The sequence below is a fragment of the Pristis pectinata genome, chromosome 19 (assembly GCF_009764475.1).
Source record: "Pristis pectinata isolate sPriPec2 chromosome 19, sPriPec2.1.pri, whole genome shotgun sequence".
In the NCBI taxonomy this organism is placed as follows: Eukaryota; Metazoa; Chordata; class Chondrichthyes; order Rhinopristiformes; family Pristidae; genus Pristis; species Pristis pectinata.
In genome coordinates this window covers 40,319,177-40,336,846 of record NC_067423.1, presented here as the reverse complement: position 1 = coordinate 40,336,846, position 17,670 = coordinate 40,319,177, and the positions used below count along the sequence as shown (strand labels likewise).

Below are 17,670 nucleotides of genomic sequence, written 5' to 3'. Positions count from 1 at the left end.
AATTTAATCCATGGTTACCCTGGCTGAGAGACTGTCGAAGTGCTGCCTCACCACTGTAAATGCAGTCAGTTGAAGTTTATCCTCATCTGGTATTTTGCTTTGCAAATGACTGCAAATGCAAATTCATAGTGGTGGCAATGAACACTTGGAAGTTTGAAGAACAACAGGGCTGTAGTCCCGTCCTGTAGATCTTTATGTTTTTGCACAGTACTGCTGCCGCAAAACAACAAGCTTCACGTCATAGGTCAGTGATAATAACAAAACTCCCTACTCCCTAACTAGGGAGATTTATTGCCAGATGTAAAATCAGAGGAATCGCTGGGAGGGAGGTGGGATAAATTAGATTTAAATCAGATCCAGAAAGACTAATGAGTGGAATGAGAGGGGAAAATGAGAACCCGGCATTGGAATTATTTTCCCGACGGATTCTTCAAGCTTTGTCAATTGGCAGTGAAAGGGTTACTCCCAAAACACTCCATCATTATGTCAACGTGTTTTTGTTTTGCAGGTTTTTGGATTACTTGTCAGATCTCTGTGTGTCCAACAACATTGCAATCCCTGTCACTCAAGAGCTCATTTGCAAATTTATGTTGAACTCATCCAATGCCGACATTCTCATTCAAACCAAGTAAGCAGTTGCGACCTTTATACGACGGGATGGTTTAAGGACACCTAAGCAGGCAGTATATCACATCTTTAATTCTTGTTTAGATAATGAGGGCTTCCTAATCAATGAAGCGCTTTCTACAAACTTCTATCTGGGAGGTAAATGCATCAGCTCATTTAGAAATTATAGCTGGTGTTTATTTTGTTGTATGACACCGCATCCGTCATCGAGTGTGCGTCTGTCTTTGTGGTTGTCAATACATTTTTTTACCCGTACACCAATGGCAAATTTATTCCCAGTGAATCTCAAGTATACAGAGAAGGTCTGGAGTGGCAAATTTCCCTAACTGTCTTCACAAAATGTTCGGCGCCATTTGAATGTTAATTGACGCTATGTAAAACAATGTTGTCAAGAACAAAGGAGCAAAAATCAAGTCAGAACTGTGGTGGCAATTGAAATGAAAATAGGATACCCCGGGTTTGGTGCTATAAACCACTTCCCTGAATTGCCAACTCTGTTTCTCCCTAAGTGTTTACAGCATTTTCTATTTTCATTTCATAATGAAGCATTTTCAACAGCTATTGCTGGGAGATGTTGTTAAGTTTTTTGGACAATGGTTCATTCTGTTGTAATGACTAGTTTCGGGAAGATTGGATACCTGTGTGAAATGGTAAATGTTGTCACATGTACTGAGGTACAGTGAAAAACTTTGTTTTGTGTGCCGTCCATACAGATCGTTTCATCACATCAGTGCATTGAGGTAGTACAAGGGAAAACAATAACAGAATGCACAATAAAGTGTTACAGTTACAGAGAGAGTGCAGTGCAGGGAGACAATAAGGTGCAAGAGCCATGAAGAGGGAGATTGTGAGGTCAAGAATCCATCTTATTGTACCAGGGGACCATTCAATGGTCTTATAACAGCGGGATAGAAGCTGTCCTTGAGCCTGGTGGTACGTGCTTTCAGGCTTTTGTATCACCTGCCCGATGGGAGGAGGGAGAAGAGAGACTGTCCGGGGTGGGTGGGGTCTTTGATTATGTTGGCTGCTTTATCGAGGCAGCGAGAAGTGTAGACAGAGTCCCTGGAAGGGAGGCTGGTTTCCGTGATGTGCTGTCTGAAAAATTCCCTTACGTATAAAAAAGATGATTCATGAATTATTTTGCATTGATATATAAAAGAACAAGCCTGTTACTAACAGCTCTGACTCTTCTGTGACCCCAAGTGTGATGTTTCTGGTATCAATGTTCCCCTTTTGAAAGGCTGCTCTCGAATCGTGGGGACTTCAGCATTGAGAGCCCTCTGCTTGAGGAGGATGGTGAAGAGGATGAGGTTTGGTTGTACTGGATAGATGCGGACAAGGAACCTCACGGCAAGTCCATCCGCCAGCTTGCTCAGGAGGCGAAGGAGGGAAACAAAGAAGAAAATGATATTTTAACCTATTACAGGTAATTGGTGTTTAGTAATCAGTAAATCAAGTTCCTTTTCAAACAAAGAACATGGAGTAACGACAACCTGTTCCACCGTTCAGTATGCTGCTGACTGATTTGTGACCTTGCTCCACATATTTGATATTGCCTCTTGTAGCTTTGGTTAAACAAAATCCAACAACCTTTTGCCTTAAATTAACAATTGAACCTCTTGCCTTTGGTTTAAAGGGAGGTGGTGGTGGGGGTTCTTGACAGGCGGAGATACTTCCTATTGGGGTCTCCGGTGTAATTGCTGAGAGGGCAGGAGAATAGTTGGCGCTTTTCTTTTTGAGGCGGTGGGTGTCCGAACCGATCGGGGTCTGGGGTTAGGGCTGAGGATCGGGGCAGGCGAGGGGAGGGGGCTGTGAGTTGTTGGGATGGGGTGGTGAGCAGTTAGGTGGGGTGGGAGCTCAGGGTGTTTTGGGAGAATTGTAGGGTAAGATCATGAGTTATAGGAGTAGAATCAGGCCATATGGCCCATCGAGTCTGCTCTGCCATTCAATCATGGTGGATTTTTTTTTTGCAACCCCATTCTCCCCCCTTCTCCCTGTAACCCTTAACCCCCTTACCAATCAAGAACCTATCAATCTCTGCCTTAAATACACCCAATGACTTGGCCTCCACAGCCCTCTGTGGCAACAGATTCCACAGATTCACCACCCTCTGGCTGAAGAAATTCCTCCTCATCTCACTTTTAAAGGGATGTCCCTTTATTCTGAGGCTGTGCCCTCGGATCCTAGACTCTCCCACCGATGGAAACATCCTCTCCACGTCCAGTCTATCCAGGCTTTTCGGTATCCGGTAGGTGTCAATGAGATCCCCCCTCATCCTTCTGAACTCCATCGAGTACAGCCCTGGAGACGTCAAACGCTCCTGGTACGTCAAGCCTTTCATTCCTGGGATCATTCTTGTGAGCCTCCTCTGAACCCTCTCCAGAGCCAGCACATCCTTCCTTAGATACAGGGCCCAAACCAGGATGTCAGGGACAGGTTTGCTGGGGGTCAGAGGTAACATTGGGAGTGGGGGAAGTGGTCACTGCAGTGTTGGCAGAGTGTCGGCCAGACACTGCGGTGGGAACATTTTGTGGTACAGGAGTATCCAGCAAGAGTCATTCCCAGGACAACTTAGTCTATACTTGCAATATTTCCATCCTGAGTACCACCCCAGTATCGACAGAAAGTATTGTCCCAACAGTGTGGCAGAGGGCAGTCCCAGTTCTTTCCTCCTGGGAAGGTCGCACCCCAGGTTTATTGTCTGTCAGCTGCCACTGGTATAGAATAGTCTTTCACATTCACTAACATTCAAAATAGGAGGAAACATTAAAAATAACATTTAAAACATTTTGATGATTAATTTAAAAATGTAAGCACCATAAACCACTTAAGAAACACTTAAAAGAATTCAATAGATTGAAGCTCGTTGACTTAAACCATTTGGAAGGGTTACTTACTGTTCGTCTCTTTCTGCCTGTTGATCTCGTTGGGACTGTGGGACTGGCGCTGGGGCTGACCCTGGTTGAGAGGGCAGTCTCCTGGTCTGGGAGCTGGGGTAGATCATACCCTCGCACTGGGTGAGTTGGATTGCCACAGAGAGGCAGCTGGCAGTACATTGGGGCTGGGTGGAGATGGTACTCCTAGCATAAATCCGCACTGGACCTCCCGTGAAGGAACACAGGGAGGTCTGACAGAAGCCAGAAGATCTTTCCCTACCGTTGGATACTTGGAAGTCAGATTCCATTTATGTTGCTGTTTCACGCCTTTACTTTCTCATCTTGGACGCTTGCATTGATTCTGACTGCCCACCTCAACACAACATTGGTCTCCTTGGGATGTTGGGGAGGGTGTCCTCTCCCTCAACTGCAAAACGTGGACAGTCAGTCATTGACAGTATCGCCACAATCCATTTTCAAGGGGCTTGTGTCAATCCAGACCACAATATAAACAGATCTGTGTTGGGCATAATACCACTTGAGAATTCCACGGTAATCTCAGACAGTTGTATAGGTCATAGAATTGTCATTTCAGCCCAACTCATCCATGATGCCTCTCTACACTAATCCCATTTGCTTCCATTAGGCCTGTGTCCCTCTTCTCTTTCCTATCCAAGTACCTGTCCAGCTGCCTTGTAAACTTTGTATCATATCTGCCCCTACTGATAAGATAAGATAAGATAAGATATCTTTATTAGTCACATGTACATCAAAACACACAGTGAAATGCATCTTTTGCGTTCTGGGGGCAGCCCGCAAGTGTCGCCACGCTTCCGGTGCCAACATAGCATGTCCACAACTTCCTAACCTGTACGTCTTTGGAATGTGGGAGGAAACCGGAGCACCCGGAGGAAACCCACGCAGACACGGGGAGAACGTACAAACTCCTTACAGACAGCGGCCGGAATTGAACCCGGGACGCTGGCGCTGTAATAGCGTTACGCTAACCACTACACTACCGTGCCTGCCTCCTCTAGCAGCTTGTTCCATATACCCACCACGCTCGGTGTGAAAAACTTGCCCCTCAGAGCTCCTTTAAGTTTCTTCCCTCTCACCTTAAACCTATGCCCTTTGGTTTTAGACTCCCCCCACCCTGGGAAAAATACGCTGATTATCCATGCCCCTCATGATTTTATAAACCTCATTAAGATCACCCCTCAGCCTCTGACACTCCAGTGAGAGCAAACCCAGCCTATCCAACCCCTCCTTGGAAGTAGAGCCCTCTGTTCCAAGCAGCATCCTGGTGAGTCTCTTCTGCAGCCTCTCCGTTGCCACCACATCTTGCCTGTATGTGGCGACCAGAACTGGACACAAGACTCCGAGTGCGGTCCAACCAAAGTTTTGTACAGCTGCAATGTGACGTTGCAAATCTTATTCTCAGTGCCTCAACCTATGAAGGCAAACATACCAAAATACCTTCTTTGCTACCCTCCATACCGGTGTCACCATTTTGAGACAGCTATGAACTTTTACCCCAAGGTCTCTCTGCACATCGGCGCTCCTCAGGTCCTTGCCATTTACTCTATCTACATCCTGCCAGCATTTAATGTCCCAAAATGCACTACCTCACACTTATCTGAATTAAATTCCATCTGCCACCACCCTGCCCAACTTTCCAGCTGATCTATTTCCCGCTGTATCCTCAGACAACCTTCTTCACTGTTGACGACTCCACCAGTCTGTCTGCAAATTTACTGATCAGACCACCGACATTCTCAGCTGAAGGAGATTACAGAGACGGGGAGGGATGAGGCCCTGGAAAAAGCTGATAGCCAGAATGAGAGTTGTTACATTAAGGCGGCACGGTGGCGCAGCGGATAGGGCCGCTGCCTCACAGTGCCCGAGACCCAGGTTTGAATCTGACCTCCGGTGCTGCCTCTGTGGAGTTTGCACCTTCTCCCTGCGGCCACGTGGGTTTCCTCCGGGTGCTCCGGTTTCCTCCTTCATCCCAAAGACGTGCGGGTTGGTAGGTGACTTGGCCTCCGTAAGTTGCTTCCAGCGTTTAGGTGGGGAGAGCTGAGGAGAATGCGGGGAGAATAGATTGCAGAGAAAATCGGTGGGAGGGAGTGATTCGATGGGTCGAATGGCCTGCTTCGCTGTAGCAGGGAAATATGAGGTTTGGGAAGATATCGACGAACTGGAAAGCAGGGAGGGGGTGGGGGGGTCACCAGAACTTGTACACGACAGTATTGGTTTATTATTGTCACTTGTACTGAGGTACAGTGAAAAACTTGTCCTGCATACCATTCGTACAGGTCAATTCATTACACAGTGCAGTTACATTGAGTTAGTACAGAGTGCATTGAGGTAGTACAGGTAAAAACAATAACAGTACAGAGTAAAGTGTCACAGCTACAGGGAAGTGCAGTGCAGGTGGACAATAAGATGCAAGGTCACAACAAGGTAATTGTGTACAGTATTCAGGGGCTAGAGTGTTGAGTGATCTCACACTTGGAGCAGATGGAAGGTCGGATTTTACACTGTCTTTAATCGCACCTTCACTTTTCTCACTTCCTTCCCCACCCTGCAGATACCAGCTGAACCTCTTTGCAAGAATGTGCCTTGATCGTCAGTACCTGGCCATCGACCAGATCTCGACTCAGCTCGGGGTGGACCTCATCCTCCGCTGCATGTCGGACGAGGACCTGCCCTACGACTTGCGCGCCTCCTTCTGCCGACTGATGCTGCACATGCACGTGGACCGGGACCCTCAGGAGTCGGTCACCCCAGTGAAATACGCCCGGCTGTGGACGGAAATCCCCACCAAAATCACAATTCACGAGTATGTCTCCGCATTTGTCCAAAGTCAAGCACTTCCCGACATCTGCATCAAAAGAACAGAGCAATTAGTTGATGGGAGATTGAATCTAAAGGGAAGGTACACTGTTAGTGGAAGGACTCTTAACAGCACTGATGTACAGAGGGATCTTGGGGTTCAAGTCCAAAGCTCCCTGAAAGTGGCTGCATAATTTGACAGGGTGGTAAAGAAGGCGTATGGCATGCTTGCCCTTATTAGTCTAGCCACTGAGTTCAAGAGTCAGGAAGTTAGGCTGCAGCTTTATAAAACTCTGGTCAGGCTGCATCTGGAGTATTGCATTCAGTTCTGGTCACCCCATTACGGGAAGGACGTGGAGGCTTTGGAGAGGGTGCAGAAGAGGTTTACCAGGACGCTGCCAGGATTAGAGGGCATGTGCTGTAAGGAGAGGTTGGATAAACTTGGGTTGTTTTCTCTGGAGCGTCAGAGGTTGAGGGGAGACCTGACAGAGGTTTATAATACTATGAAAGGCTTAGATAGAGTAGACAGCCGATGTCTTTTTCCTAGAGTCACAATGTCTAATACTAGAGGGCATGCATTTAGGGTGAGAGGGGGAAAGTTCGAAGGAGATGTGCAGGGCAAGTTTTTTTACACAGAGAGTGGTGGTTGCCTGGAACAGGCTGCCAGGGGTGGTGGTGGAGGCAGATACGAAGGAGGCAGTTAAAAGGGTCTTAGATAGGCAGAGAATAGAGGGATATGCACACTGTGTAGGCAGAAAGGATTAGTTTAGTTAGGCATTTAATTACTATAATTCGTTCAGCAGAATATCGTGCGCCGAAAGGCCTGTTCCTGTGCTGTACTGTTCTATGTTCTAGTTCTGCATTCCTCAATGCAAAGGCATTGCACTATGAATTAGATTCCCTCAAAATCCATGTGTTTCAGGAGGAACTTCATGTAACTGAGAAGGGGCAGAAAACTATCGTTAACTTACATCAAGATAGCATCTCTTACAATCTTAGTGCAGAAGGAAGGATGAAAATAAGGGAAGAGAATGGTTCTATGGGGAGACTCCCATCTGCACTCCCCCATTCATAACCTGAGGGTGGCCCAGAGACTTTTACAGTCAATGAAATCCTCCTGAAGTGTAGTCAGTGTTCGCAAAATTTGTACACAAGTCAGCAGTGAGATAAAGTAGCAGATAATCTGGTTTGGTATTGGTTTATTATTGTCACTTGTACCGAGGTACAGTGAAAAACTTGTCTTGCATACCGATCGTACAGGTCAATTCATTACGCATTGAGTTAGTACGCAGTGCATTGAGGTAGTACAGGGTAAAAACAATAACAGTACAGAGTAAAGTGTTAGTTGATCGCTGGGAGATGCAAATGTATTTATGCTTCTAATATTTAATAATGACTCAAAACTCACAATATTTAAGCCACAGACTAATAAGTTGCATGTTGCACTGGCCCTGCATGAGTGCGAGTCAATGGCCATCTCCGACTGAAGAACCTAACTCCTACCCTTGGCGTTCCCACCGCTGAGCTCCAACCATCAACATCCTGGGGGTCACCATTGATCAAAAGGTTAGCTGGACTGACCACATAAATACCATAGTGACAAGAGCAGGTCAGAGACTGGGTATCCCGTGATGAGTGGCTCACCTTCTGACACCCAAAGCCTTTCCACCATCTCAGGAGTGTGATGGGACACTCTTCATTCAGCTGGATGAGTACAGCTCCTACAAGGCTCAAGAACCTTGACACTATCCAGGGCACCTGATTTGCACCCCAACAGCACACTAAACATTCATTCTGTCTACCAACATTACACTGTGACTACAGTGTGCCATCTACATAATATTCAGCAGGTTCTCACACAGGCTATCCTGACAGCACTTCACAGACCTGTGACCTCTACCACCAAGGATAGAGGCTTCAAGTGCATGGGAACACCACTGCTTACAGGTTCCCCTGCAAGTTACACACATCTGATCTGTAAATCAAAGTCAAAGTCGAGCTTATTGTCAGATGCACAAGTACATGTGTACATGGGTGCAATGAAAATCTTACTTACAGCAGCATCACTGGCACATAGCGTGAGATATGCAACATTCATAAAAAAACATAAATTGAACATAAATTATGCACAATTTTTACAAGAAAGAACACAATTAGAAAAAAATAAGTCCATGGTAGTGCAAAGTGGTCGTAGCGTTGCTATACTGAGGTAGTGATTAGTGTTGTGCAGGTTGGTCCAAGAACCAAATGGTTGAAGAAAAGTAGCTGTTCTTGAGCCTGGTGGTGTGGGACTTCGTACCTCCTGCCTGACGGTAGCTGCGGGAAGATGACATGGCCCGGATGGTGGGGATCTTTGATGATAGATGTTGCCTTCTTAGGCAGCGCCTCATGTAGATACTACCGATGGTGGGGAGGGAAGTGCCCATGATGTATTGGGCCGAGTCCACTGCTCTCTGCAGCTTCTAATGTTCCTGTGCGTTGGAATTGCCATACCAGACCTTGATGCAACCAGTCAGGGTATTTTCATCAGTACATCCGTAGAGGTTTGTTAGAGTGTTCAGTGACATGCTGAACCTCCTTAACCTCCTAAGAAAGTGAAGACCAGTAAGAAGTAAAGACCTTCTAAGAAAGTATTGCCAGTCCTTCTTTGTTGCTGGGTCGAAATCTTGGTGCTCCCTACCCTGGGAGCACCTTTGCCAACAACACACCTGCAGTTCAAGAAGGCGGCTCACCACCAACTTCTCAAGGGCAGAATGAGAATCAGGTTCATTATCACTGACACATGTCATGAAGTTTGTTGTTTTGCGGCAACAGTACAGTGCAAGACGTAAAGACATAAAAATCACTATAAGTTACAAAAATAAATAAATAGTGCAAAAGAGGAATAATGAAGTAGTGTTCATGGGTTCATGGACCGTTCAGAAATAAATGTGGCCAGATCCCAAAAATTAGTATGTTGAAAAACAAAATCGCTGCACACCATGCATTGTATGGGCACCAATATTCTAAGTCATGTGGAGAAAGGTTGCTTTCTAAAGGGTGTTCTTTAAAATAGTGAAGAGGTTTGAAAGGGTATCTGTGGAGATGTAGGGAGTCCAAAACAAGGTGCATAAACCTTGTGGTCACAGACAGATTAAATAAAGTTCTCGGGGGGGGGGGGGGGTTGGGGGGGGAAGGGTTTACACAGAAAATGGTGGGAAGTTGAAACTTACTGACTCAGGAGGTGCTGGAGAGATCCTTGAGACACCCAAGGGAAGGTGTGTTCCGTGACAGAGAAGGGTGTGGGCAAATGGGCTGCAGGACAGAAAGAAGTAAGCTCTTGTGAAAAATGAATGCCAGCATTGACCAGGTGGGCTAAATGGCTTTCACACACCTTGCCTAGACACTTACAATAGAGTGGACTTTCTCAAGAAATGAATCCTAATTCCTCAAATTTCTGTTTAATGGTTTTGAGAAATTAACAGAAAATAGAAGTATTTGTGTAATGAAATATTTTTTTAATGCTTTGCCCTGACCTGCAGTTGGCATTCAGCACCCTTTGCTCAGGATGTGACTGGGCGCATGTAATGCATTGGTGTTATAAGGTGACAGCTGCGTAATTTGCTTGGTGCCGGTTGAAGCGTCTCCTTTAAAGGTTCCGGTCTCTGGACAGGTACGACTCGGTCACGGACATGTCCCGTGACGACAAGAAGAACAAGTTTGCTCTTACGATGGACTTTGTGGAGGAGTACCTGAAGGATGTAGTAACTCAGCCGTTTCCTTTCGGAGACAAGGAAAAGATCAAGCTCACGTTTGAGGTGCGTAACAGAGGGTGGAGTAACGTAGTGACTTCTGCCGAAAATCTGCTGCCCTCTTGTTTTTGGTAAACATTGGAAACCCGTTCCCAGAATTTAACACTGAGAGGGAATGAAACCGATACATTGCAATGAGAATGTCTCACTTCTGTTGATTTTGCTTCATAGGTATTATCTAGTGTTGGTTAACTGACCAAATCCCTTTGGATTTTTTTCTAGGTGGTGAATTTGGCTCGGAACTTAATATACTTTGGGTTCTACAGCTTTAGCGAGCTCCTGAGGCTAACTCGAACATTGCTGGCCATCCTAGACTGTGTTCAGAATCCCACATCCTCCTACTTAGAAAGGCTAAGCAAGTTTCAAGATGGGGGTAAGTTCCGAGCACTCCCTGTCCTCTGGAAAATTGCTCCGTCTCAATGCTTTTTGATAATGTGTCAAGTGTTTGAATTCTGCCCACATCCATTACTTTGAAACGATATTCCTGCCCACAACCTCCACTAAACTTTCACACACAACTGCCAACCTGTAGATGGGTTTTGCTGAAGTCCTCCCATGCATTCTAACAAGAACCGTGAGACGTTTCTGATCCTTCAGTGTGTAAAACTTGGATGAGTTACACGATGATGCTGGAGGAACTCAACAGGCCAAGCAGCATCTGTGGAGAAAAGCAGGTGGTCAACGTTTCAGGTCAGGACCCTTCTGCAGGACTGGTAGTCAATGTCTCGGGTTAAGACCTTTCTTCAAGAAGGTCTTGACCTGAAACGTTTGACCGCCTGCTTTTCTCCACAGATGCTGCCTGGCCTGCTGAGTTCCTCCAGTATCATCATGCTTTTCAACAAGAGACATGGGAACATGGTGAAGAGGTGTTCCTAGCATAATGTGTAAAGAACCAGGTCCTGGTGTAACATTTGTTGTCAGCTTACATGATTGTCCACCCGCACTTCATAATAAGTATGTACCATTTCTAGTTGAAGTCAGAAGCAATTTGGTTGTAGAGAAAGGACTTGAGTACCATGTTATGTTACTTCACTGTGCCCAAGTTGTTCACTTTGTCGACCAGATTGACTGTATTTCCAAAGCAGTGTATTGGACGGGAACTTTGAAACATGCTGAGCTAGCAAATGTAGATTCAGCCCTGCTTTGGCTGCTTGTCCCTCACTCACTGACTCACTGGCAGCAGCAGGGGAGTTGCTTCATGCTTCCAATAGTCTGTGGGCTGAGCCTTCAGCTTCGTGGGCTAATTCTGTGTGATTCCTTTCTCCAAGATAAAGTAAAGGTGCCTCAAGAAGGTGGCATCCTTCACTAAGGACCCTCACCATCCGGGACAGGCCCTCTTGTCGTTACTACCAGTGGGGAGGAGGTACAGGAGCCTGAAGAGCCACACTCAATGATTCAGGAACAGCTTCTTCCCCTCTGCCATCAGATTTCTGAACGGTCCATGAACACTACCTCATTATTCTTTTCTCTTTAGCACTATTTATTATTTTTGTAATTTATAGTAATTTTATGTCTTTGCACTGTACTGCTGCCGTAAAACAACAAATTTCACATCATAAGTCAGCAATAATAAATCTGATTCTGACAACGGTAGACCTCTGTTCTCGATAAATTGGTGGAACACAACCTGCCCCGGTTTAAACAAAGCCTTCTGGTGTGCTGTCTTTCAGGGAACAACGTGATCAGGACAATCCATGGAGTGGGGGAGATGATGACGCAGATGGTTCTGAGCCGTGGGTCTCTCTTACCTGGAATTCTGGGAGAGGGGCACGACACCCAGACCAGGAGTGGACCGGGGAAGCAAGTGCAAACCTCGGAAAATGAAGACGTGACGGTCATGGACACAAAGCTGAAAATTATCGAAATATTGCAGGTGCGCTTTTGATTGCTGAATTCCATTTTAACCAGCCCAATTTAAAGTGCCAGCTTCTGGCAGAATATTCTCCCGTACCAGATGATATCTGTGTGCAGGGAGCAGCCTGAATTCTCGAGCAGCTTAGATCCCGAGGAATCTCGACAGGGAGGATGTGGGGAGGAAGTTCCCTCTTGAGGGAGAACCTAGAACTCAGGGGTCATTGTCTAAACAAAAAGAGGTCACCCATTTAAAACACAGATAAGGCAGCATTTTTTTTCTTCAGAGGCTGGTGAATCTTGGGAACCCTCTTTCTCTAAAGGTGGTGGAAGTAGAGTCTTTGAATAGTTTTAAGGCAGAAGGAGATGGGTAATTGCTGGGGGGTAGGCGGGAATGGGGAGTTGTGGTTACAAACAGATCAGCCATGATCTTATTAAATGGTGGAACAGGCTTGAGGGCTGAGGGCTCTTGTGTTCGGTCAAATTCAACAAAGGTCAAATTGTTGGTGGAATATAGTTTTAATGTTAGGACTCTTGGCAGTGTGGAGGATCAGCGGGATCTTGGGGTCCGAGTCCATAGGACGCTCAAAGCGGCTGCGCAGGTTGACTCTGTGGTTAAGAAGGCACATGGTGTATTGTCCTTCATCAATCGGGGAATTGAATTTAGGAGCCGGGAGGTATTGTTGCAGCTATATAGGACCCTGGTCAGACCCCACTGGGAGTACTGTGCTCAGTTCTGGTCACCTCACTACAGGAAAGATGTGGAAGCCATAGAGAGGGTGCAGAGGAGATTTACAAGGATGCTGCCTGGGATGCGGAGCGTGCCTTATGAAAGCAGGTTGAGGGAACTCGGCCTTTTCTCCTTGGAGAGACGGAGGATGAGGGGGGACCTGATAGAGGTGTATAAGATGATGAGAGGTATTGATCGTGTAGATAGTCAGAGGTTTTTCCCCAGGGCTGAATTGGTGGCGACAAGAGGACATAGGTTTAAGGTGCTGGGGAATAGATATAGAGGAGATGTCAGGGGTAAGTTTTTTACTCAGAGAGTGGTGAATGCGTGGAATGGGCTGCCAGAAATGGTGGTGGAGGCTGATACGATAGGGTCTTTAAAGAGACTGTTCTAGCGGTATATGGAGCTGAGTAAAATAGAGGGCTATGTGTAAGCCTAGTAATTCCTAGGGTAGGGACATGTTCGGCACAGCTTTGTGGGCCGAAGGGCCTGAATTGTGCTGTAATTGTTCTATGTTCTATGTTCTAAAGGCTTCTTGATGTACAATGGTGAATAATAATTAGCAAAATTGTGTACTTGCTGGAACACTACTTCATTATTCCTTATAAGATTTCTTTATTAGTCACATGTACATTGAAACACACAGTGAAATGCATCTTTTGTGTAGAGTGTTCTGGGGGCAGACCGCACGTGTCACCACGCTTCCAGCACCAACATAGCATGCCCACAACTTCCTAACCCGTACGTCTTTGGAATGTGGGAGGAAACCGGAGCACCCGGAAGAAACCTGTGCAGACACGGGGAGAACGTACAAACTCCTTACAGACAGCAGCTGGAATTGAACCTATTTATTTTGTTTACAGTAATTTTATGTCTTTGCTGCAAAACAACAAATCTCACGTCATCTAAGTCAAGTGATAATAAATCTGTTTCTGATTCTGAATTGCATAGCATTTTCCAGCTCAGAAATATACCATTCAGCACAAGCGCACCATGTTTATGGTCCACAGGAGCCTCCTTCCACCTGTTAAAATCTCCCCCTATTCCCTTCTCAGCATGGACTCAGCTAACGTGCATCAGTGCTGTTCTCCCCAAGAAGTCTCTTGTTGAATTTATTGGTGACTCCTTGTTTTTGGATCTCCCCACATGCACGTGAATCAATGCAATGTTTGTGTGCGTGTGACCTACTTACGGTGTTGCATCTACAGTGTGGTGTCAGTGGATAATTTAATGCACTTTGCACGTGGCAGAAATATGCACCTTCTTGGCTGGTGGCTGCCACCTTTACAACTTCCTGGACTCTTGTTGTATTCTACTGTACTTCTCACAGCAGCACTGTACCTGCATCGACTCCTGGTCCATCTTAAAACTTCAGTCTTCTTCTTCAGATCCCTCCTTACCCTACGGTCTCTAATCTCTTCCCTCCTGACGGCCCTATGCCCTTCTGGTTCTGGCCCCTCTGCTTGCCTCAACCTTCTTCACTTGCCAAGCTTTCACTGCCTGTGGAATTCCCTCCCTGAACCTCCGCACGTCGCAGCATCCCTTTACTTATTTACGATACTCCTTAAAGCCTCTCTCTTTGTTCCCCTCTGTAAATGGTTCCGTTTTGCCCCATAGCACTTCAGCTCTACATAGAACTTGGAACAGTACAGCACAGGAACAGGTCCTTCGGCCCACCACGTCTGTGCTGACCAGGATGCCAATTTGAACTAATCCCATCTCTCTGCATGTGGCCTGTTCTTGTGCCTGTCTAAGTTCCTCTTAGGCGTTGCTATTGTATCTTCTTCCACCACCTCCCTTGGCAGTGCGTTCCAGGTACCCACCGCTCTCCACATAAAAAAAACCACTTGCCTCACAAACCTCCTTTAACCTTTCCCCCTCTCACCTTAAAGCTACGGCCTCTATATCTGACATTTCCACCCTGGGAAAAAGACTCTTACTGTCCTGATGAAGGGTCTCGACCCGAAACGTCAACGGTCCATTTCCCTCCATAGATGCTGCCTGACCCGCTGGGTTCCTCCAGCATTTTGTGTGTCGCTCCAGATTTCCAGCATCTGCAGAATCTCTTGTGTCTGACTATCTACCCTATTTATGCATCTCATAATTTTATACACTTCTATCAGGTCGTCCCTCGGTCTCCAACACTTCAGAGAACACAGTCTAAGTTTGTCCAACCTCTCCTTATAGCGAATGCTCTCCAATCCAGGCAGCATTCTGGTGAACCTCTTGTACCCTCTCCAAAGCCTCCATGTCCTTCCAGTAATGCGGTGATCGGAACTGCACACAATACTCCAAGTGTCGGCTAACTAATGTCTTCAACAGCTACGACTTTCATACTCAATGCCCTGGCCAATGAAGGCATGGATGCCATACACCTTCTTCACCGCCCTATCTAAGTGTGTTGCTAGTTTCAGGGAAGTGTGGACCTGCACCCCAACATCCCTTTGTACATCAATGCTCTCAAGAGTCCTGCCAATACTATATACTTTCCCCATACCGGATTGCAACACCTCTCATTTGGCCAGATTAAACTCCATCTACCATTTCTCTGCCCATATTTTGGACAGATCTGTATCCTGCTATATCCATAACTCCACCAATGTTTTGTGTCACCTGCAAACTTACTAATCAGCTCACCCACATTTTCTTCCAAGTCATTTACATATATCGCAAACAGCAGAGGTCCCAGCACCGATCCCTGTAGAACACCACTGGTCACAGACCTCCAGCCAGAATAACACCCCTCCACCACCAACCTCTGTCTTCTATGGCCAAGCCCATTTAGAACCCAATCTATCGAGTCTCCATGGATCCCATGTGCCTTAATCTTCTGGATCAGCCTACCAAGCTTGTCAAATGCTTTACTAATGTAAACAACTTCCACCTCGCTGCATATCAGTCATTTTCATCGCCTCCTTAAAATACTCAAGCGGGTTTGTAAGACGTGACCTCCCCTGCACAAAGCCACGGCATCTGGATGTTTTAGCAAGTGAATAAATACAAACAGTTGCTGGGGAGTGTTTCAGATTGAAATCGTGGGAAAGCTGTGGGAGATTTATAGTTGATTATCTTTTCAACATAAGTGGGAATAAATACTTTCGACTAGCAGCAGATTAATGATGATCATTTTGATTTTAAAATATAAATCTGAACATATGCAATTTGCACTCCATTATCAAAATGAAGTTCTGCTGTGTGTATGCTCCCACTACCCTGTCACTCTGCACTGCCTGTGATTATAAAAAGGGACTTGCCTTTCAGTTTATTCTCAGTGTCAGGCTGGATTACCGCATCTCCTACATGTTGTCCATCTACAAGAGGGAATTTGGAGAGACCAGTGCATCTGACTCGCTGGCAGGCACACAGACAGAGACCACAGGTAAGTGGAACACATCCTGCACTGTGGTTTGATATTTGCAGTCAGAATGAATCAGTAGTGCCACCTTTTGGTTCCGAGCTGTTTCACGTATCATGGTCGAGGGTAAATCCCAGCAAACGATGGCCTTCTGTCTTATCCTCGGGAAGCTTGCCAGGGAATGGAGCGGTTTATTTACTGGTAAAGGCCAAGTTTATAAGCTTCTAAGTAGCAGCGTGCTGCCTTGTGAGTGGTTTACACTATGCAAAGTGTGTGAGATGCGGGCGGTGTGTGCTTTTCTAGTCAATGGCAATGAGGTCTCTCTGTGCATGGAAGTGCTGGAAATACTCAGCACCTGAGCAGGTCAATGATCCTCATCAGAACCTTCTTCTGATACCAGGCTCACCGGGACACGAACGTAATACCTTGTGTGCTTGGGAACTTACATCATTGCCACACTTCAATGGCTCCTCCTTCCTCTCTTTCTCGCCCTTTTCCTCCACGCTCTCTTTCTTTCCCATTCTCCACTGTCCTGGTTGCTTCTCCTTGCTTTCCCTATTTGTTGGTCTGACTGGTGACCCAGACCAACATAGCTTTAAATTCATTCTTGTCTATGGGCAAAATTGGCAGGGCTCCTGTTCCTAATCATCCCTGCTGAGGTGGAGGTGAGATAGGGGGAAGGTAACTTAGGATTCTTAACTGTTTATCTCATCGCAAACGGAATCATTCTCTTCTTTACCAGCCTGGTCCAGCCCTCTTTCACCACTGAAGTAGGTAGTGGTGAACTGCTAGTCTGTGCACTGTAAGTGTTCCCTCAGAGCCAGTCAGATGGTGTAGAACAATTTTTATCCAGTAATAATAGAGATGGGCGGCTATGACTTGGGGGCTTTAGAAGAACATAGAACATTACAGCACAGTACAGGCTCTTCGGCCCACAATGTTGTGCCGACATTTTATCCTGCTTTAAGATCTACCTAACCCTTCCCTCCCACATAGCCCTCTATTTTGCTATCATTCACATGGCTATCTAAGAGTCTCTTAAATGTCCCTAATGTATCTGCCCTTATAACCTCTGCCGGCAGTGCGTTCCATGCGCCCACCACTCTCTGTGTAAAAAACTTACCCCTTATACCTTCCTCCAATCACCTTAAAATTATGTCCCCTTGTGTGAGCCTTTGTCGCCCTGGGAAAAAGTCTCTGACTGTCCACTCGATCGATGCCTCTCATCATCTTGTACACCTCTATCAAGTCACCTCTCATCCTCCTTCTCTCCAACGAGAAAAGCCCCAGTTCACTCAACCTATCCTCATAAAACATGATCTCCAGTGATCGCATGGACCCATGCCCATGACTATCTCAGTGCTGGACATCGTTGGTTTGGGACGTGCTGACAAAAGAACTTGCAGGTGTTGCTGAGGTCCAGCTTGAAGACAGTACATGCTGTAGCCACAGTGAGAGTTTGCAGAGGGATTGAGTGTTTAGGGTAGTGAATGGGGTGCCAGTCAGGTGGGCTCTTTTGTCCTGGATGGTGTTGATCTCCTTGTGTTGTAGGAGCTGCTTTCGTTCAGGAAGGTGGGAAGCATTCCATCACATTGTAGACATGCA

General features: G+C 46.2%; 1 protein-coding gene across 2 annotated transcripts in view; it reads left to right on the top strand.

Moving 5' to 3' along the window:
- itpr2 (inositol 1,4,5-trisphosphate receptor, type 2) overlaps positions 1-17,670 on the top strand; it is a 286,274-nt gene that overhangs the window by 126,536 nt on the left and 142,068 nt on the right. For both annotated transcript variants that reach the window (XM_052034332.1, XM_052034331.1), the window contains exons 17-23: positions 509-628; positions 1,868-2,053; positions 6,094-6,345; positions 9,991-10,135; positions 10,352-10,502; positions 11,800-12,002; positions 15,972-16,089. In XM_052034332.1, the coding sequence (XP_051890292.1) occupies positions 509-628; positions 1,868-2,053; positions 6,094-6,345; positions 9,991-10,135; positions 10,352-10,502; positions 11,800-12,002; positions 15,972-16,089 (1,175 nt within the window). The remainder of the gene's footprint in view (positions 1-508; positions 629-1,867; positions 2,054-6,093; positions 6,346-9,990; positions 10,136-10,351; positions 10,503-11,799; positions 12,003-15,971; positions 16,090-17,670) is intronic.